Raw genomic sequence first — 23,002 nt, forward strand, 5'->3', positions numbered from 1 at the left:
TGTGCATTCTTGGGTGCAAAGGCCGGGGGTTTCAACCTCCCTTTCGGAAAAAGGAATATTCGGCCAAAAGAGACCTATACAATCACTGTTAGGTAGGACCTAGTTTGAAACTGCAGTTTCCTTTTTCACCTTTGCAGTCTGTTTCTCTATGATACTGAAACTGCTCATCCTTTTTGTGGCTCTGAAACTGTAGCTCACACGGTTGAGTCTTCTTATATTTTTCTGCAGGACTATGTGAACAATGTGTAGAGCCAGATAGGCAATGCCCAGTCAATCATTGTTTCCCGAAGGTCGTTTCGATTTTTATCGTTGATTATTTTTAAGCAGCAGTCAGTGTTGTTTTTTGAAGGGTCACAGTCAGTGTTGTCCTATCTAGATCTGTATACAGCAGCTGAAAGTAATGTTTGTCAGCATTAGCTATCCTCTACTTTTCGTTGAGAAATGTTCAGCCATCATAGCAAAATATTTCATTTTTACTTTTTGTTTTGTGTTCAGACAAACTTCGAGCCTAATTTTGCTGATTTCTAGTATAGTCACGGCAGTTGATTTAGTGTCAATGTGCTGATTAGACAGTTCCTTTATATTTTATTCATAGTATTGTTCACAAAATACACACCAAATAATGCACAGTAAGCCTGATAAGAAAACTGAAGCTACGTTTTGTTGCATTTCAAGTAATAGCAAATAATGCAAGCCTTATTGTATTCATTGTAAATTGTTCACAAAAGATAATGATGAAGCCAAGGTGCAGCAGATTGGAAGGATACATCTTTCATTAGCACAGGGTAGCTGGTGCTTGCTTCTGTCCGTGGATGATTTCATGAACAGGCATGTACCACATCCTCATGTCTAGAGCTCAATGGGACTGACAAACAGTCGCTTAATCGTCCCCTCAAGATGGCTGCTGAACGTAAAGGCATCTGTCTTGTCATCATACATGAAGGGCATGCTGATCGTTATATTTGCGACTCGCTGCACCGCCGGAAGCAGCAGCTCAGGGAGCTCAATGCGTGCTTGGTTCGTAGTCTTCCATGCATCTTCGATCAGAGACCCTATCTTGGCAATGGCGACCTCACTCGCCACACCGTGCTCACTGATGTAACATTCCACGGAGCTGACCACATCATTTTTGTTCTTCCCACGCTGTGAACAAACAAATGCTTAATCAGGGTAAGGAATACGGCTGGTAATCTTGGAGATTGTAATTTGTACCTTAAATGAAGCAAGATCATTCATGAAACGTGTCACCTCTGCGCAAGCCCTGACGGCATCAGTACAGCCGAGGGCCCATTCCAGTGCTTCCTTGGTTGCAGTATCGCCCATACCCACTAGCAACCCAACACATACCCATGGTCCACCTGAGCACACACCAGATACCTTCACTTGATCATTGAATCTTGGCTTGTGATTCTGATGAAACCATTCGGCTTCTTGGAGATAGTTGCTTGATAATATTTGAAACTACAAGTGAGAAAGTGAAACCGTATTAGTACTTCTGATGAAAGATTTCGATATGTCGGCGTCGTGGATATGAATGTAGACAATTAATATTTGAAATATACATGTGTTTTTCGCTATTATGATATAGAATCGGATTTGCTATCCACTTGGGCTGGGAGTACCTATATCAGTACTGAATTTCTAGTAATACTTTTATCTCATATCGATGTATATGATTTCTAGATCTAAACAGTATTACATATTTGTGCAGAGCATGCTGCATATGTAGCATAAAGTTCTGTGAACTGGAGATCTTCTGATGTGAAAAGTCATCAACTCGGAGAGATATATTTTTTATACATTACCACTATTTTTTTTAAGTCCCAAGTGTGGTAGGTGTTGTGAGAAAAAGGGTAAAATTTGTGACTGAGAGTTACAGAAAGATAACGGAAAAATAAATATAGAAAGTAGCTAGGGAAAATAGTCGTCGTTTGGTTGTGAGATGAGAGTGATATACCGCTTTTGTGCTAAAAGCGACCCGGTACTTCTCATCCGGTTTCAATACGTCCTCAAACTCCTTGAAGGTGCTCATCAGCTTGAGGTAGAACTTCTGTAAGTACTCTGGTAGAAGAGAAATAGCACTCTCCTCCCATCTGCATACAGATTAATTAGCTACACCACTGAATGCAATTTTGTGACTCATGTTTTATTCTCAAGTTAAGAAGATCAAGCAGCTAGTATCATGCTTCATGACAACTCCAACCTTTGTATAGCTTCATTGAGCTGTCTACACTCCACCAAAGTAGCACGGACATCGTAAGTGTCGTCTGTCATTACTATTACTAGTAGAATGCCCGTGCGTTGCTACGGGCCTTTTAAATTATTTGAGTATATATACTGACAATTCAATGGTTTTTAGTATAAGATAAACTCCAATGAGGCCCTGGTCTTATATTGACAACGGTTTTTTAGTAAGAAGAATATTATAACCCACACATAATGATGCCACATTTGAGAATCCTCCAAAGAGTGTAATCATGCCCATGACATCACGTATGAGTCCATATTGACCAGTCCATGGTTTTTGGTATAAGATAAACTCCAATGAGGCCCCCGTCGTATATTATTCCAAGTGACAACGGTTTTTTAGCAAGAAAAATATTTATTACCCTCACATGATCAGACGCTGCAGCAATCGTCAATCCTTCAAAGAGTGCAATTAATCAAGCCCAGCTGCGGCTACCCTTGCATTGCAGGAATAAAGAAGACATTGTCAAACATTTGTTCTATTTCAGAAATGTGAGTTAATTCTCGCTCATGCTTATTTCCTCCTCGGTGGTTGTCATGTCTCTTCAAACCATCTTCTACTTGAGAATAGAAGTGACATATTTTTCTCCGCCCCTCCTTCCCCTTCATATCTGCTCTCTTCATCTGCACTTTCCTCCTTGGCAGTTGTCCTACCTCTTTAACCCTCTAATTTTGAGAAGACAAGTGACATCTTTTCCTCCACCCCTCATTTCCCTGCACATCGTCCATCTTTCTCTAGAATTGATGTCGCTTCAAAATATCTCATCTCGCTCTACAATCATAAAAGGAACATTATCTTGAAATCATAGGGAAAAAATAATCTAGCATGCTCTCTGTAATAGGAGCAGCACCGCAACCTGGAGCAAGATATTTTTCTATTTTAACAAATTTTATATAAAAAATAATTTTTATATTATCTATTAATGTGTATCTATCCGTACCATAATATTTTTAAATATTATGGAATTAGAGAAATTTACACGTTTTCTCATTCCATTCCCGTGGAGCTGGGCTGGATGAGAAGAAACTCTTATGTCCAGTTTTGCAGTAGTAATAGGACATTAAGCAGTAAAAAAATAGCATATGATATGTGCAAGTGATGTCGAATGTACATAGGTGTAAATCGAAATCAAATTCTGATTGCAGGGCGCCTCTTGTTAGGTAGCCAAAAAGTGGAAAATTGAATTGAACTTGTTTCAAGTGCCCATTTGTTTCAAGGGAACAAAATAACAAGGAAAAAATAGAGGTTGAATGACAGCAAGTGTCTTACTGTTCCTTTCCCTTCTTCAACCACATTGCACTCATCTACTTCATCGCTAATGCAAAAAACCCGGATCAGCAATCAGACCATTCCGTCACAAACTGGTCACAAAGTGTAGTAAAAATAAATAAATTAAATGCAACAATTATATAGGGAAAGCTAACCTGAATACCAACATAGGTACACAGGTAGAAATCAAACTCATAATCTTTGAAATATGTGAACAAAGCAATTTAAGGACACCAAGGTTGAATAAAATAGACCGCGGCAATAGAAAATGAAAAGGCTAATGCACTCAAACAACTACTTCGACCTGAAGATGGAAAGAAACAACTCGTCTAACACACACATACAATAACTGAATACTAATTTATTTTTTAACATGGAATAAAGTGGAAAAATATCTCAGTCAAAAACATAACTCGCACCTGAATAAGCATGGTGAATTAAATATCTTCAGAAGGAGGCCATTCCTTCACACAGTAACGGGCTTCGGGCTTCTGTTCTTCGTTTGACATAGCAAAAAGTCACAAACATGAAACTTACCGCTAGCAAAAGATTGTCCAGATATTTCTTGAGCACACAAATAAATGTGAACTTTAGAAAGTGCTAACATAAGAGCTATCAGGCCAATTTCATCTACAACAAGAACAAGCAAGGGTCAATACATAACAACTATTAGAAGCAAATTATCTTCCATCAGCCATTTGAAATTAACATCAAAATATTAGAAGTTCATGCATCATACATCTTAACCATGGGAAAGATAATGATTACTGCAGGTGCATGCGCATGTGCCAACTGAAGGTGATGCAGACCACCCCATCTTGCTCTCCTATGCTCCCTACAAAACAATCTAGTCAAGAGCAATGCAAAAATATTTAAATGTAAAAAATCAATTTTTGTAGATGATATGTTACAGATCAAACCGATCTTTTTAGGGTTCTAGATGAATCCAACAGTCTAGAGTATATAGCCTGGACTTTTTTTTCTTGCAGAGTGGAGGCGCGGTAGAGGAAATTGACATGATTTTTTTCTAGCGATTCCATATAGGGCAGTTCACTAATTTAACCTGGTCTTCCTCCATCTCCCTCGGGTCGCCTTGTCGTGCTCAGCTATTATCGACAGACCCTTGTACAGGCCGCCACCGCATGTAGTCGTACACCAGAGCCAACACAAGATGGAAGAGTAGAACTGAAATATGAGAGTTGCCGCTGCTGCCCTTAGTCCGGCCGTCGCTCGCTCTCAATCGACCATAACTGCGTTGAACTGACGGGATTTTTGGGTGGGTCGCAGCTGCTGACCTACCAGTGGTGTTGAAATTATAGAAGATGCGTGCATGGCGGCCGGAAACATCCTTGTCTCCGCTAACGACGCTAAGATCGAAGTGTAACTTTTCTTTATTGGAACTGTGTCCCATAGTGATTTCATAAGATTGCACACTCTGCCGGCGGTGCATGTTCTCCTGCTCGCTCGCCTAGGTTTCCCCCGCGCGCGCGCGAGAGAGAGAGAGAGAGAGAGAGAGAGAGTACGGAGGTACAAAATAGATGGGTTGACCAGTGTTTCGCATACCGGCTGAAAATCGGTGTATTCTAAAAACAAGTGTAAATATGTCCCAAAACCGACCATCCAAGCACTGAACTCAGTTACAACTGATTTTTTTGCACGGGTGCATGTTTTACAGGTGTTTGGGGCTGAAAACGATGACCCAAGCGCGGCCTTAGCCTCATTAAGCAGGCAATTAGACAATGTTTGTCGACGACATGAATAGTGTAGCAACATGAAATTATATTAAAAACATAAGTCAGCAAGTTGCGGAACATAATTGAAGTGCGTCTACAATAGGTTTAAGCAATGATGAATTGTGATATACCTTGCTTTTAGCCATTAACCTAAGCTATTACTTGGCATGGCAGAAACCTTTTCACTTGTTGTCATTAACACTGATGAAAAGAGACTGAGCCCGTGTATAAAAAGAAAACATTTAGAGAACGAAAGTTCATAGTCCTAAAGTGGAAAGGAGGGAAAATACAAAAATATTATTTAAGCGAAACAACATGATACATATATTTCATCCATGATATTTAAAATATCCTTCATAAGTATCATCCAACACACAACACAAACTGGACGACTCCTACTATCAGAAGGGTAAAAAAAGGCCGGCGTATTAGCTAATGAAATGTCTCTGAGAAAATAAAATTAGAGCAAATGGAAATTAAACACAATAGAAAAAAATATAGAAGTTATTAGGCTATTGTCATGTGGGGCACGTCTTACAGACGTGGGCCGCGCGGCCAGGAGCAGCCGACGGCCGCATCAGGCAAGGCGCAGGCAGGACAGGAGTCCTGATCCGGGCACATTAGTTCCTAGACTAGTTTGTTTCGTATAGGTTTCTAGTTTGTTATTAGCCCATGGGGCCTTTATATATCAGATAGTTAGCACCCTTTAGGGACAGGCAATAAAGTTATTTCCTTCTATCTTCTCCTCCCGCATCATAGAGCAGCCAGGCAAAAACCCTAGCGCTCCTATCCACCGCGACTACGAACTACGTAGTCGAGGTCCTGCTGTCTTGGGCACCGAGGCCCTTGACAACTTGGTATCAGGTTCCAGGCGATCCTCCTCCTCGTCCACGCTCCATCCGCCGGCCGCTTTCCCCCCTGTGTCCGCGCCCAGCTCCCCGACATCGCCACAATCCGCTGCCGCCTCGGTCACTTCCGGCATGGCAGAACCGACCACCGCGGATCTGGCTAAGATGATCGAGGCCTTGACGGCCACGGTGACGTCCCTGCAGTCGTCCGTCACCGCACTCCAGAAGGACAAGTCCTCCTCTTCGTCCAGCGCTGACGCCGCCCATGATGGGCAGCACCACAATGATCGGCCGCCCAGGTTCCAGAAGATGGACTTCCCCAAGTTCGACGGCAAGTCTGATCCGCTCGCCTTCATCAACAGATGCGAGTCCTTCTTCCATCAACAACGGATCGCCGAGGAGGAGAAGGTGTGGATGGCGTCCTACAATCTCGAGGGTCCTGCCCAACTATGGTATATGCAGGTCCAGCGCGACGAGGGCACACCTCCGTGGCGCCGCTTCTCCGAGCTGCTCAATCTCCGCTTCGGGCCACCGCTGCGCGCTAACCCGCTGGGCGAACTAATGGCGTGCAAACGCACGACGTCCGTCGTCGACTTCCAGGAGCGGTTTGAGGCACTCCTCCCCCGGGCAGGCACCTTATCCGAGACACAGAAAGTGCAGATCTTCACCGCGGGACTCCAGCCACCCCTCAGCCTCGACGTGGAGATCCATAACCCACAGTCCCTCGCCGTCGCCATGAGCCTCGCCCGCAAATTGGAGCTGCGCGACCAGTGCGCGCTTTCCGCCGCGCCACCGGTGCGTTTTCCACAGAAGGGCATCCTGCCGACACCAGGACCACGCCTCGCGCCCCCCGCTCCGGCCCCACCAGCCGCACCTCAGCAGGGCCACAATCTGCCGGACGGACGCCCAATCAAGCGTCTCTCCCAGACAGAGATGGAGGAACGCCGTCGCCTGGGCCTTTGCTTCAACTGTAACGAGAAGTTTGGCAGGGGCCACAACCGCGTGTGCCAGCGCATCTTTCTCCTCGACTTAGCGCCGGACGACGACGACGACGACGCGGCCTCCGCCACTGATGATGCATCGCGGGCCGACCCTCAAATCTCGCTCCCCGCGATCGCCGGCGTGCGCACGAGTGAAACCATGCAGATGCAGATTACTCTCGGAGGTGTCTCCCTCCTCGCCCTGATCGATTCAGGCTCCACCCACAACTTCATCGCCGAAGAGGCGGCCGCTCGTGCTACGTTACCGCCCCCCACCACAGAGAAGATGCGCGTCACGGTGGCCAACGGCGAGCGCGTTCTGTGCCAGGGCGCGTACCGCGTCGTGCCCTTCCGCATCGACCACGAGGAGTTCGCGGAGGATTTCCTCGCCTTGCCGCTCGCGGGCTACGACATCGTCCTGGGCACGCAGTGGCTGGCGTCGCTCGGACCGATCCTGTGGGATTTCCGAGCCCTCTCCATGACATTCTGGCGGCGGGGCCATCGGGTGTGCTGGCACGGCATTGCAGGACCGGACGGGCCAGCCCTAAAATCATGCAGCGGCCGCGACTTCCTGGACGCCATCATCACCGAGTTCGACGGCATCTTCGCCGACCCCTCCGGCGTGCCACCGCCCCGCAGCCGCGATCACGGCATCACCCTGCTACCTGGTTCCGCCCCGGTGGCCGTCCGTCCGTATCGATACCCGGCCGCGCACAAGGACGAGCTGGAGCGTCAGTGCGCCGCCATGCTCGCCCAAGGTATCATCCGTGCGAGTTGTTCCGCATTCTCGTCCCCGATACTGCTAGTCCGCAAGGCCGACGGGTCCTGGCGCTTCTGCATCGATTATCGCGCCCTGAACGCCATTACTGTCAAGAATGCGTTCCCGATTCCGGTGGTGGACGAACTCCTCGACGAGCTACGGCACGCTCGTTTCTTCACCAAGCTCGATTTACGTTCCGGCTACCACCAGGTGCGGATGCGTGCGGAGGACATCCCGAAGACAGCTTTCCGTACTCATGACGGCCTCTACGAGTTTCTGGTGATGCCGTTCGGACTCTGCAACGCGCCGGCCACGTTCCAGGCCCTCATGAATGATCTGCTGCGGCCATACCTGCGCCGTTTTGTTCTCGTCTTCTTTGACGACATCCTCATTTTCAGCGAGACATGGGCTGACCATCTCCGACATGTGCGCACCGTCTTCACGGTCCTGCACCAGCACCGGCTCTTCGTCAAGCGCTCCAAATGCGCGTTCGCCGTTGAATCAATCGCATACCTGGGTCACACCATCTCCGCTGCAGGCGTGGCCATGGATCCGGAAAAGGTGCAGGCAGTGGCGGACTGGCCGCAACCACGCTCGGCACGCGCGGTTTGGGGCTTTCTCGGCCTTGCGGGGTACTACCGCAAGTTTGTCAAGGACTTTGGCGTGGTTGCCGCGCCCCTGACGGCCCTCCTTCGCAAGGATGGTTTCTCTTGGTCGCCGGAGGCGGCAGCAGCTTTTAACACCCTCAAGACGGCAATCACCACGGCTCCCGTCCTCGCGTTACCGGATTTTACACGGCCGTTCATCGTCGAGTGTGACGCATCGACGTACGGTTTCGGGGCCGTCCTTCTTCAGGACCACCACCCGGTGGCTTTCTTTAGCCGGCCAGCCGCGCCACGTCACCGTTCCCTGGCAGCGTATGAACGGGAACTCATCGGCCTGGTGCTCGCGATTCGCCACTGGAGGCCGTACCTATGGGGGCGCCAGTTTGTGGTAAAAACGGATCATTACAGCCTCAAATTTCTGCTTGACCAGCGTTTGGCCACCATCCCGCAGCATCATTGGGTTGGCAAACTCCTGGGATTCGACTTTACGGTGGAGTACAAGGCAGGTAGTACCAACACGGTGGCGGATGCACTTTCCCGCCGCGACACGGAGGAGACGACGATCATGGCGGTCTCGGGGCCTCGTTTCGACTTCATCAATCGCCTCCGGCAAGCGACGTCCACTGATCCGGCGCTCGTCACACCGCGGGAGGATATCTCGGCAGGTGCGCGGCAACAGCCTTGGGCGCTCTCCGACGGCCTCGTTACTTTCAAAGGCCGCCTCTACATTCCGCCGTCATCCCCGCTACTCCAGGAGATTCTCAGTGCCGTGCACGATGATGGGCATGAAGGCGTCCTGCGCACATTGCATCGTCTCCTCCGCGATTTCCACGCACCTAACCTTCGCAAGACGGTGCAGGAGTACGTCCGCAATTGCGGTACTTGCCAGCGGTACAAGTCCGAGCACTTGCACCCCGCTGGGCTGCTACTGCCGCTGCCGGTGCCCACGGGCGTGTGGACTGACATCGGCATCGACTTCGTGGAAGCGCTTCCTCGAGTAGGCGGGAAGTCTGTCATCCTCACCGTGGTGGATCGCTTCAGCAAGTGCCATTTTGTGGCGTTAGCCCACCCATACACGGCAGAGTCAGTGGCACAGGTGTTCTTCGCTGAGGTTGTTCGTCTCCATGGCGTGCCGCAGTCCATGGTCTCTGACCGCGACCCCGTCTTCACCTCCGCTTTTTGGCGAGAGCTCATGCGCCTCACGGGGACAAAGCTGCACATGACGTCAGCATTTCACCCGCAGTCGGATGGTCAAACGGAGGCTGCTAACAAGATCATTGTGATGTATTTACGGTGTCTTACCGGGGATCGTCCCAAGCAGTGGCTTCGGTGGCTTCCCTGGGCTGAGTACATATACAACACCGCCTACCAGACAGCAACCCAAGAGACTCCGTTCAAGCTTGTGTATGGCCGTGACCCTCCCACTATTCGCTCTTACGAGCCCGGCGACACACGGGTGGCTGCAGTGGCCAGGAGCATGGCTGAGCGCGACGAACTTATCGAGGACGTCCGCTATCGTCTACAACAGGCACAGGCGGTCTATAAGTCCTACTACGACAGACGTCATCGGGACATTCGGCATGAGGTGGGCGATTGGGTTTGGCTTCGCCTTCGACAGCGCGCCGCGTCCTCTCTCAACTTGCCAACCAGGGGCAAGCTCAAGCCACGAGTCTATGGGCCGTACCGCATTTCAGAAGTGATCAACGACGTGGCATACCGTCTTGAGCTTCCGGCACGCTCGCGCCTCCATGACGTGTTCCACGTGGGCCTCCTCAAGAAGTTCTTCGGCATTCCTCCAACTACACCGCCGGGATTGCCTTCGATCCACAACGGGGCGGCTGTTCCAGAACCAGAGCGCGTGACTCGTGCGCGCCTAGCACGCGGCGTTCGCCAGCTACTTGTCCACTGGAAGGGTGAAGCAGCTTCGTCAGCTACATGGGAGGATCTTGACAGTTTCGTCGAGCGCTACCCCGCTTTTCAGCTCGAGGACGAGCTGCTCGTCGAGGGGGGGAGAGATGTCATGTGGGGCACGTCTTACAGACGTGGGCCGCGCGGCCAGGAGCAGCCGACGGCCGCATCAGGCAAGGCGCAGGCAGGACAAGAGTCCTGATCCGGGCACATTAGTTCCTAGACTAGTTTGTTTCGTATAGGTTTCTAGTTTGTTATTAGCCCATGGGGCCTTTATATATCAGATAGTTAGCACCCTTTAGGGACAGGCAATAAAGTTATTTCCTTCTATCTTCTCCTCCCGCATCATAGAGCAGCCAGGCAAAAACCCTAGCGCTCCTATCCACCGCGACTACGAACTACGTAGTCGAGGTCCTGCTGTCTTGGGCACCGAGGCCCTTGACAGCTATTGAGAAGCAGTGTACTGTATTGTCTAACTCCACAAATTTACCTTTGTTTTACTATTAAGTCCAATGTTAAGTGAACTACTGAGCAATAGTAGAACGGTGGGGCAGAGTGTTGTCATGGAGCAAGGGATGTTTGCAACCATATGAAAAAAAAATCTGAATATCCATTGAGAAAGGATCTAAGGGAGCATGGACAATCTGCGAACAGCAATGCTAGAAGATGCAGTACGAAAGAAGACATGGATCTGAATCGGATAAACTCGCAGCGTGCAACCAATCTCTCCGAATATCTAGATACTGCCTTCCAAACTAAATACTTATAAAAAGAAGATTCAGTAATGGAGAAGAAAAAACATCATTGTATTGCGTGCTTGCATATTTGGTTCGTTGGATCCAGGTGCTGCTCTTAAAACAGAGGATTTGCAAGCATTTAAGGCCTTCTCTCAGTACCAAATTTTAAAGATATACATAACCTTGTGAAAAAATGTTCATCACATTTTTTCTCTTAGATGTTAGATAGATACTAAAATCTAACAAATTTTCATAGATCAATTGCAGTATTCTTCTGTCTAGTATCATTTGTTTGAGCTAATCAATGAATTATAGGTATCGATATTTAAAATGCTGGTTTGAACGTATCAGCATAGCATAGAGACAGAGAAGAAAGGACTTCACCTCAGTCCCCTTATCTTGCCCTTTTCCGATGCTGATTTGGCATCAGCCTCTCTAGCAGACATAGATTCCTTAATCAATAACAGCCTCTCAAGTCTCAAAGTGTGCATACTAATAAAATCCTTCTCGAGTGATTTCCTTGTTGCCATAATCAATCATGAACCTACTGTAGCAACATGAACAGTCAATACATATTAGTAGTCCACACAGAAATAAATATCACATACTCTTTGCCGTCTCTCTCACACATGATGATCACATAATGTTGCTTCTGATAACTGATAGTCTTCTCCCGCAAACAAATATATCTTTACGATTGGGCTGCATATAATTAGGAGAACCTTATGGACCTCAAGGTGGGTGCAGAAAATTTTCAGCTCAATCTACCTTCCATCACTGGCACGACAAAAGAAAAAAAAACGCTTAGCTGTGAATTTCATCGAGCATCTAACATATAATTCAGAGTAAATGTTGAGGACAGTACATCATGTATTCAACTCATACAGGGGACCAAGATCCAACACATGATGATCACATAATGTTGCTTCTGATAAGAGACAGTCCTCTCCCTCAAACAAATACATCTTTACGATTGTGCTGCATACAATTAGGAGAACGTTATGGACCTCAAGGTGGGTGCAGAAATTTATCAGCTCAATCTACCTTCCATCACTGGGAAGACAGAAGAAAAATAATTCTGAATTTCACCGAGCATCTAACAAATAACTCAGAGTAAAGTTTGAGGACACAACATCATGTAATCAAATCGTACAGGGGCCCAAGATGACATTCATGGATAAAAAATATAGTAGTAAGGGTAATCTGTTGGATATTCCTTGTGCGTTCATCGGATCGATGCTGCTCCCAGTTCGTACATGGATCGACGTAGGAGTATGTCCTCATCGGGCACCGCAAGAATTTGCCTCTTGTCACCAATTTATTTGCAGTGTCGTTCTAATCAAGCACTTGTACAGAACATTGCCTCCACCAGGTATCATTTCTCATCTACAATCTATAGATGGAAACCAACCCAAGTTACTGTTGTCGAACACAATCACTTCGCCATGGAATCGCTGGCGTTGATGACCAAAAAAAAAATCCGATCAAACACCATTTGATCAAGAAACTTAAAAAGCTACGTACAATCAAAGAAAAAAATGCTACTACCACACAAACCAGGACAGATTCCGATGTGCACCCATTCTCGCGGGAGCCACGCCGAGGAGCCCGGCGTCGTCGGTGTTCCAGCCGGCACCGAGTGGGCCATCCCAAAGCTTTGTATCCACCTCTAGGGAATATGATGGCGGGGGAGAGGTGATGGTCATCGATACTTCACTCCATCACAGACCACAAACAAGGGGATGGCGGGGACGCGAGCAGGCGGTTGGTGATGGTAGAAGAAGACGGTGAGGCGGCGGCGTTGCTCGCGGTCGGTCGAGGAGGAGAGCCTCGGGTACCAGTATTGATTGAGTGGGGGTGGAGGAGATCCAGCAGTGCTGCCGTCGCTCGAGGTCGCCGCCCCGCCGAGATTGGAGGCGCCATCTAGATCGGGGGCAAAGAGACGAGAGGAGGCGGGGTGGGAGGAAAGGCTTGCGGTGGCGGCGAGATTGTACGTCGTAGGTGATCCCATACGGCGGCGGCGAGATCGTACGGCGGAGGCCGCGATCGAGGGGGTCGACCTAGGACAAAATGATAGTTCGAGGGGATGGAGGGGAGCGGTGTTCTATGGGATTTTTTTTCATGCGTGGTGATATGGTTTATTTTGGGAGCTAAGTATGGAAGGGGATCAGTAGGAGAAATAAATCGGAGAGGGAGTTGATCTATTTGAAAGGTGATCTCATGTATATGGTTTATTTCTGAATTCTTAATCACCAAATATTTACATGATTGAATTGAATCGACAACTAATTAAAGCAAACACGAATAAATGGAAGGAGTATCAAACACGATTCGGTTTTAAGTGCGAAAAAGAAAAAATTAACGTGGGAGGGGCGGTGGAAGGTGGGACGAAAATAAACCGGACGAAAATTAACCAGACGAAGACTATTCAACCAACTCGTCCATCTCTACTCCTAATGGATGAGTTGGTTGAATAGTCCCACTACTTTCGTCTGGTTTTTTTTCGTCTGACTTTTTTTCGTCCGGTTTTACTTCGTCCCACCTTCTCTCATTGGTTTTTCTTCCTCCCATTAAAAAAACCAAACCCCATTAAGGAGAGATCTTGTTTCATGGTTCCTTTGGTAGGTGTTGATTCAATTCAATTATGTAAACAATAAGTAATTCAGAATTCAGAAATTACGCCATATATGTGGGATCACCTTCCTAAAATACAGACACGAGATTTTCTCGATAATCTTCCATAATAAAATAATATATTTCTTCATAATAAATCACTAATCACGCGTGCCATGCTTGACAATCACAAGTTTCATATGGGATCACCTTCCTAAAAACCCCACGCTTTGGACCCCCGCCTCCCATCGATCGAATGAAACCCCACCCCTTCGTCCGCCTATCCCGTAAATCTTGCTTCCTTCCTCCGCAGCCTCCTCAAATCCTCCTCGTCTCTCCCCCAAGCTGTTTTGGACGAGGCAGACGCGGCGGCGGCGGAGAATGTGCGCATGGTCGGGTGAGTTTTGAATGTGCACATGGTAGGGCGAGCAGAGCAGAACTCGTTGGTGCACCTACTGCCGGCCACGGGCGCGTAGCGCTGCCTCGTGCAGCCATCGTGGACGCGCCGGATCGCCTTGCCAGCGCGTTCCTTCCATTCGACGGCCGGGTCCGATCGTGACGGCACCGTGCCGTTCTCGTCGATGCCGGCCACCTCCGACCAGCTACTCGCCAGCCGACAAAACCGCATCCTGGGCGGACGTCTCGTCCCCGCCATGCCCTACCCGGCCGCGCACTACCATGGTCGTCCTCTTCGACGCGACACGAGATCGTAATCTGCCAAGGCGCCATGTGGGACTCGGAGATCAGCTCTGCCGGGGGCAAGCTCCACTGCGCCGCGCGCTGGCACCAACGTTGCCAGTTCACTGGAGCTTGGAGGAGGCTGTCGCGAAGCTGCTGCCAGCCTGCCACCTCGGCAGACTATACCTAGGCAGAACGAAAATGGGTCCGGCCGGTGCTCTGGACTTAGAGGAGGAGGAGGAGCATGGTGGAGGACGCGCAAGGCTTGTACTTCACCCAGATTGTGTACCATTGGTATTATTCCAGTCATCTACTTAGTTGAGGAGCATGTGAGCTCTAAAACAACTTTTCTCTTAGGTATCGATTCTCATTTTTGTACTTAATTAACAAGCTACAGGACTGCAACGTATGGTGGGTATCCTCATGGGAGGGCTGGGAGTGTTGGACTGGAGCCTCGCTCCATGACGTACGCTCTCACCATAGTACTCTCCTTGGCCTCTTCTACATACACAGATATACTTGATGAAGCTTTTCGTCAATTGCAAACTATGCGTAGTTCAGTACTCAATAGTGATCACTCTGTATTGTTGATTCTGATTCAGAAAGGTAGGTTTCAGAAAAATAGTGAACACTCTGTATTGTAAGAGCCATGCTAATTCAAGTCAAAGGTGTGTTGACAAGTTAATTTTAGCTTATATAAGATGGAAGTATCTCGAAGATAAATTTCATAGCTGATGTTCCTCTCATACATAGCAGGATGTGGATCCACCTCCTTTGTCAACGACTCCCATTATGTCTAGGCAAGTAGTTATTAGTAAAATTATGGTGCATGTATGTTTGTTACTTTCAGTTGTTATGCATCTACGCTAGATTTAGAGGATACCCTTTTTTAATTAATTTTTTTTGGAAGCTTCTATGTTCAATAGAGTCCTTGCAACTTATGTCGTTATGGGTACAAACTTATTTTTTTTCTCTGAAACTCAAATATATGCTTCTTTTGTGGGCTTACAACATTAGAGAGAGTTCATGGATTCCAATTCGGTGACAGCACATATTATGAATTTAATAAGAAGATATGGGATGGTTTCACAGGAAGATTATCCAAGGTGGGTATTTGCATTTGTATGTGGAACAGTGTCGCTCCAGCAAGGTTCTGTTTCACGTAATCTTCAGAATATTATAAATCACACATCCGTTCTTGAGCAATGTTTTACTTGTTGAACTCTAGCAGCGGTTTTTCTTGATACATAGAGCAAACAGGTTTTTAATCTATTGTCCAGAATTGAATGTATCATTTTTCCTCATTGTGAACTTGTGTAGAGGGTGGTCAGAGAATATGTAATTATATTGGGGTGTTTCTTTTTCATCTTAGGTATTGAAGGATACAATGAGTTGACCAGTTATGATTCCCTTCAATCCGTCAAATACATATTTCAATACATCACTATTTTTTTTCTAGAAGAGCCATGGCTTTAATTCTTGATGATGCGTTGGCGGCTTCATTTATAGTTCCGTTCGATAGAGGATCACAACCAGCCAACAAGTTTTTTATTTTGTTTTTGGCCTCTAACAAGTTAGCCTAACCAATCAATCATAAACAACATCCTGCATCCATAGTACATTGTCGCTGTCAAGTTTGTATCTTGCATAGTAACATCACTCTTATTCTTAAGAATTCGTACAGTAGACAATGGCGTTTACAGTTTGCACTTCTCAGATATTAGAATAGCTACAATAAGCTTATATTAAGTTGTCATGTGAGCTTGATTCGTTCATTGGGTGTGCGCTTTAGATTTTCTCTTTGTATAGATTTTTGTTTATTACGTTTTAGCTGGTTTTCCCTGATAACTCCGAACATTTTGAATGTTGTATTTAGCTGACGGGTCCAACTTGTGTTGAAGGGAAACTCAAGGTTCCAACATGATATGCCCTCTCTTTCATTGGGTTTATTGGAGCGTAGAATTGGTAAATTTTGTGACATCAAGGCAGTTTTTGGTGTGGGAGATAGAAAGTGAGGGGATTTTTTCTTGCTCTTCTCACGGGTACATAAATTTGTATCACAAATCAGGCATGTGCGCGCGAGTGAGGGAAGAGGAGAGAAACATTGACATTTTTCATGCTTTGGAAGAACATTTCTATTCATAGTTTTCTTTTTCCGTGGCCACACATGAGTGTCGTGCCATCATGGTAGAGCCCGGATGAAGGGTAAGTCCAATATAGAACCAGGAGGTAGTAGCACTAAGACAAGAGGATGATTGTCGCCCTTGTCCCATGTTGCAAGCATGCCACAATGTTGTCGGTCATTGGCTCACTTAGAACATGAGTTAATGTACTTTGTGATAAGAGTGAGGGTTGAGAGTGAGCCGAATGTGGATTGGGATTGGTCGAATCAATTACGACTGTCTAAGTGGAATAATATCCCTACTTTAGAAAATGTGGCAAATTGCATTTCATTAGAGATGCCATCTGTAGCAAACTGCATGAGCAGGCGGTTCATATTTTTTTCATCAACACGTACAATTGATTGGTTAGGATAGAAGGGTAAATGCATTGGTTTGGTTGCTTCAAGAGTTAATAACGGGCAGGGTATGTATCAATTGCATGCCCAACAACAGACACCATTTTTTTCGTCGCAATGCATGACATTGTACGTTATGGTACAATGTGACAATGCTTCAAGAGACATCAGATCCTTCTTCTTAGCTTGGGGGCGTCATGAGCAGCACACTCCCCCCCCCCCCTATGGCGGTGGTGAATAGACACAAACACATGGAGAGGTGATCATGGTGGAAAGCAGGGCGGTTGGCGGGGGACTCATCCTTGGCGTTCCGCGGGTAAGTACGGTTTGAAGGAGAGAAGGCGCCATGGTGAAGATGAGCTGGGTCACATCAGGTTTTAGAGGAGAGGGCTCCAACGAGAAATGCCCCGCTGCATCAGGAAATGAGTGAGAAGGGGAGGGTCCGGCAGGAAAAAGAAAAAGTGCGTCATGGGATGGGGTTTTTGTGTTGGGACTACGTGTTCAAGATAACATGACATATAGTCCGGGCAATCACATTTATCCCCATATGGGCTGGATTTGGGGAGCCCGGACTATCCAGTTGGTTATTGAGAGCCTACATGGCGCCCGTTTAATGCCCGAACACGCCCGGACATTTGAGAGAGAAATGAGCTTCGACCTTGGAGACGACCTTAATTTGTTTTATTTATTTATATGAATTATAGCCCGTAGCAACGCACGGGCATTCTACTAGTTAGGAGTAGAGATTGCGATTATCTTGGCAAGAATCGTCCTTGCACGTGTATACTCTTTCTCATAGTATGCTGTATACGCCCAGAAGTAGCACTCAACCACACGATCCCGCGAGTAGTTTAGCCCCACTTCTCTGTAAAGATTTTTCCACCATCTGAAAGTGAGTTTGTTGTTAGTGTTCTGTAAAAACGATATTGCTGCTAGGTTCAATTTATGAGAAGTATGACTGAAAGTTATCTTTTGTTCCGGAAAAATGCGAAAGGATTAGCATCCTAATATCAAGAACTTGATTTTTATCTATTCTTTAATGCCTGAATTTGACCATAGATTTAACTGACAAAATGTTAATGCATGTCATCAGAACTTATGTCGCTGGATTCGTATTTGGACATGGTTTCCAATGATACTATTTTTTGTGACATGCATTAACATTTTGTTAATTCAATCCATGGTCAAAATTTGACACAAAATACTAAGGGGACCAATAAATCAGGACGGAGGTAGTATATGTTACCTAGAGAGAGCCTTGAGCTCCTTCAAGTGGAGACGTTGCAGAAGGTTAAAATCCAGTTTGGCGAACTCCAAAATGGAGGTGTTGTGCGGCGGCTCTTCTTTGTACTCTGACATATAATGCAGCACCTCTACTCTCTTCAAGGTCCTTGGCAGCGGCAAGTCACTACCAGAAAAACTGGGGTTGCCGACGGCCAAATCTATGCCGACGGCCCCCGTCGGCATCTATGGACCTATGCCGACGGCCAAGGATAGGCCGTAGGCGTAGAATAGCCGTCGACATGGGCCGTCAGCATAGAAGAGGCCGTCGGGACCGCCCGAGCTACGCCTACGGGGCCCGTCGGCATAGGATAGGCCGTCGGCATAGCCCGGGCCCACCTGCCCGGTCAGCGCTGACCATTTGACGGCGCTGATCCTACGCCGACGGCCGGTAACGGCAGCCGTCGGCATATCTGTGGCAGAGGTATGCCTACGCCACAGCCGTCGGCATAGGCCCCTCTGCCATGTCAACGATCCGTGTGCCACACCACGTCATCGATCTATGTGTGCACAGATATGCCGACGGCCTTGCCGTCGACATATATTTACTTTACTTAATTTTTTATTTTTACTTTGGTTATCTGTGGCAGAGGTATGCCTACGGCACAGCCGTCGGCATAGGCCCCTTCGCCACGTCATCGATCCGTGTGCCACGCCACGTCATCGATCCGTGGGACAACCTCCGTCATCGATCCGTGTATTTTACTTTATTTTTTTAATTTTTACTTTGTTTTGTTATTTTTACTTTATTTTAGTTTTTGCTTTTGCATAAGATAATTATGCCTTATCTAAAAAAACATACCCGATGGTATATCGATTGCCCCCCGTTAAGAACTTCGCTATCGCCGTGTCACGGAGGGGGGAAACGGTCGACACGGAAGGAATTCTGGTTGGTGGGGGGATTCGGGGTGTAGCTATGTCACCAAAACATCGCACGGGGCCCGATGCATATGTGAAAGTGTTCATGCATGCGTAGACGCCCGTCTTGGGGCTCCGGGGTGTGCCCCCCCTCACGGACGGCGCTGCCGCCGGCACCTGGAGGGGGGAAACGGACGCGTGGGGTCTACACGGAGGGGATCTTGCTGTGGGTCTGACCCGGATGTTGCTCCAAAGTGTTCCTATGGGCTGACCTAACACAATCGGGTAGGGAGGTCCACTGACTAACCCCATTAAACATTCTTCTTCTTCTATTTACCATCACTTTCTTATGTATGACTAACCTCTGTTTGGTGGTGCAGGAGGAGAAACTGAAGCGGCCGCTCTCACACATGCAGGCGTGGGAGATCGCCCATACGCGGAAGGACCCCAAGCCTGGCGAGACCAAGTACTACGGCAAGAAGACCGCAGGGAGGAAGAAGGCCTACTCCGAAGCGTATCTAAAGTTACATCCTGACACACCTGACCCCATTGCGGCGCCTCTGGACGACATGGTGGTGGTGAGGATGGGGCCCAAGGAGCACGGTCGGGAGGCGGTTCTCGATGCTGTGATCACTCCTAGTATCTCCTACACACAGCTTCGTCGGATCGACCCGAGCCTGAGCCAGCGCACGAACCAGCCAGTGACCAGTACACAGTCCCTCTTTTAGGAGCAACAATCTGTAAGTATTTTCCCTCTTATCTTCATTGCTCACTTTATTTTCCGCATTTAGTAGTTTTATGAGTTCCATCATGTCATACCGTAGGCCTACCTGGAGTACACACGCCAGGAGACCATGGCGTGGCATCAGAGGCTTTATGAACACCAAGTGCAGAGGGATAGCCAGATGCAGCAGGCTTTTCAGGATATAGCGACCGGCAGGTGTCCTCAGTTCCCTCCAGCACAATGCCCTCCAACACAACCAGTGCTGAAGAGCTTTGAGGAGTTTGTGGCACAGAACGCTGGCCCCTCGCCGATTAGTTCATCCCCAATCTATTCACCCAAATCATGTCATGCCTTTCAACACAGTCATATATCCCGTGCATATGTCTTTTCAACATCCAGGGAACAGGTGGATCTACCGTTGGCGATGGTTTTCGCAGCACTCCGGAGACACGGAGCCCGACCACTCCGATCCACGGAGGCGGAGGCGGAGGTGGAGGCGGAGGCGGTCTTGGCGGTAGCGCTGCCGCTAGCAGTGACGACCTGGGCTTCGGCCGTCTTGGTGGTGACGACCTCCGCGGTGCTCGATGATCCTTGTGTGTGGTGATGATGCTTGAGATGACTTGTGTGTGGTGATGATCATTTAGATGACTTGTGTGCTTCTCTATATGCTTATGCTTATGTTGGTTGTGATGATGTTCATTTAGAGACTTGTGTGTGATGATGCTTATGCATATATTGTTGTGATGGTGCCGGATGATATCCCGTTGTGTTTTATATGTCTATCCCATCATATATATCTGCTGATATGTGCTGCTATTTGAATTGAATTGATTTGAAAACAAACAGAAAAAAGAAAAAAAAAGCAAAAGCAAACTATGTCGACGGCTAGGACGTCGGCATAGGGCTAGCGTGAGCTCCTAGTAGCTGACACGTGGCACCTATGCCGACGGCTAAAACTGTGCCGACGGCTAGACCGTCGGCATAGGCGCCCACGTGTCAGCTACTGGGAGCTCTGTATGAAGGACTATGCCGACTGCCTGGCCGTCGGCTTAGTTTCAAACTATGCCGACGGCCCAGCCGTCGGCACAGCCCTGGTCCACGAGCAGCGGCTGGTCGCCACGTGGCACACCTATGCCGACGGTCGAGCCGTCGGCATAGTTTTTGACTAAGCCGACGGCTAGGCCGTCGGCATAGGGGTGCCACGTGGCGACCAGTCGCTGGGCAGACTTGATGGCGGCCGCCGTTAGGCGTGATAGTTGCCGACAGCCGGGGCCGTCGGCATAGATGTACGGTCCCCGTCGGCGTATCATATATGCCGACGGCTTTTCTATGCCGACGGCCTCCCTGGCTATGCCGACACATATGTTGCCGACGGCCCTATGCCGACGGGGGTCGTCGGCATAGGTCTATCCCGACGGGACTCAGGCCTATGCCGACGGCCCTGGCCGTCGGCATAGGGGGCGATTCCGGTAGTGAGTGAAGGGCGCGCCTGACTTGCTCTCCCAATGGGTAATCAAGCTTACCTTCCATCGATTCGAGGTGTCGCCTCGCAAATGAGATGCTTTCTTCAAGCTCTGTCTCCCCATGGATAAAAAGGTATGCTGCATTGTATAGACTTAATAGCCCCCTTGGGTCGTTAGTTACGGTAACATGGAAGGCCCCATGTTCGTCTTTGAACTTGCTGAATACATCTGCAAGAAGAGATACATGTTACATCTTATGAGCATATATGGGTAGCATTGGTGATTCTCTCTTCTTAATTGCATGCATACGTTTTGTAGTTTTCTTAAAACAAGCAACACATCAGTATTCCAGACCAAACTGCTTTTACGTGACATGATGTGAATTTTAAGCATGTAGTGTTTCTGCGTATTTGTAATTGCATCAAGCGAAAAACTCGAAGTTTGACAACGGCTACTTACATAAAACAAGAAACTTTTATGGACAATACAATATTTCAGGAGGTTGGGTTATTAGTGAATACCTGGAGACACCCAAAAGCCTTGCTGCCTCAGTATGCGGAACCGAAGGGCGACATGATGAAGGCTGGAGCTATTGAATTCACCAGCATGAGTGCTTCTTAATGTGGAGTCAATTTGTTCATGAAAATGATGATCTACGCTTAGGTGTTGTAGTGTGTCTACAAGGTTCAGTTGCTCAACTATGGTACCGCATGAAAATAACCCGATTATTTTCTCCTTCAGTTGATTGGACCTCTCCGTCATCCTTTCCTCTGACATCTACATGGCATTACCAAAATATATGTTACGCAGTGTTAACTGAAACCATGTCCATGGTGAAATTTATTTAACCATGTGACAAGGGGAGAAAATAATAGTGTTAGAAGGAAAGATTGTTCTTGGCTAAAGTTGCAGCCATTAGATGTTAGCTATTCTGCAAACAGGAAAACAGACCGTGACATGTTTAAATATAAATAGAAACTGCAAAGGGAAACAAGAAAAAAAAAAAGAAACATGAGATGATAGTTCCAAGTTTGTAACATCAAAATCTCCGGAAGAGGGGTTTGAATGCAATCTTGAAGTTTTATCGGTCTATCGAAACAAAACTGAAAGCCAATAAACAAACAGAATCCAGGCATATATCTCAACAATGGCTCCAGAGTCCAGACCAGGTAATTACTTTAGGTCGGGCCATAAAACCGAAGGAAAAACACGCAGACTGAAAAAATGTACTGCTCCCGGACGCTGTTATTACTGCTGTAACAAGAGAAAGCATGCCTGTAACGGTTCTGGATTGTAGTTGATGAAGAAGTCACCCCAGACCGTGGGATGAAACACAGGCGCGGTAGCATCATGAGACGCCATGATAAAATGTGTAGTCTGGTGATTGTTGTAGTGGTGTGGCTTTGAGAAAACCTGGAGCGGTCGACGGCCTTATATACACAGCGTGGCTTTGAGAAGACCTGAAAAGCTGGTCTTTCGTGTTCACATGCTACTCACCTGCAAGGAGAGGAACAGATCTTGTTCCTTGCGTCACCTTCTCCATGGCGACCGGGGGCACTAACCCTAGCCCCCGCCGCCACCACCACCTCCTCCTTCCCGTGGCCCCCTGCCCCCCTCGCCGTCCCTAGAGGTGGCCATAGGGAAAACCCGTGCACCGCCGGTAAAGGGTACGACGGGGATCTCGCGTCCGTGGCGCGAGATCTTCCTACAACGGCTGCTCCTCTCGGTAGCACGGCGTTGGTCCGGTGACAACGTGGGGACGTAAGACTCGGCGGAGAT

At 47.8% G+C, this 23,002-nt stretch overlaps 1 protein-coding gene across 1 annotated transcript; it reads right to left on the minus strand.

Moving 5' to 3' along the window:
• Positions 1–849: 849 nt before the first annotated feature.
• On the minus strand, positions 850–22,585 carry LOC119357684 (tau-cadinol synthase-like). The gene is made up of 10 exons (XM_037624550.1): positions 22,499–22,585; positions 21,745–22,000; positions 21,241–21,451; positions 18,144–18,305; positions 17,648–17,783; positions 9,824–9,842; positions 2,204–2,267; positions 1,958–2,093; positions 1,213–1,461; positions 850–1,143 (listed from the first exon to the last, which is right to left on the minus strand). Exons 1-10 carry the CDS (start codon positions 22,583–22,585, stop codon positions 850–852), a joined length of 1,614 nt encoding a protein of 537 aa, XP_037480447.1.
• Between the last annotated feature and the right edge of the window lie 417 nt (positions 22,586–23,002).

Source organism: Triticum dicoccoides, chromosome 2A (genome assembly GCF_002162155.2).
Source record: "Triticum dicoccoides isolate Atlit2015 ecotype Zavitan chromosome 2A, WEW_v2.0, whole genome shotgun sequence".
In the NCBI taxonomy this organism is placed as follows: domain Eukaryota; kingdom Viridiplantae; phylum Streptophyta; class Magnoliopsida; order Poales; family Poaceae; genus Triticum; species Triticum dicoccoides.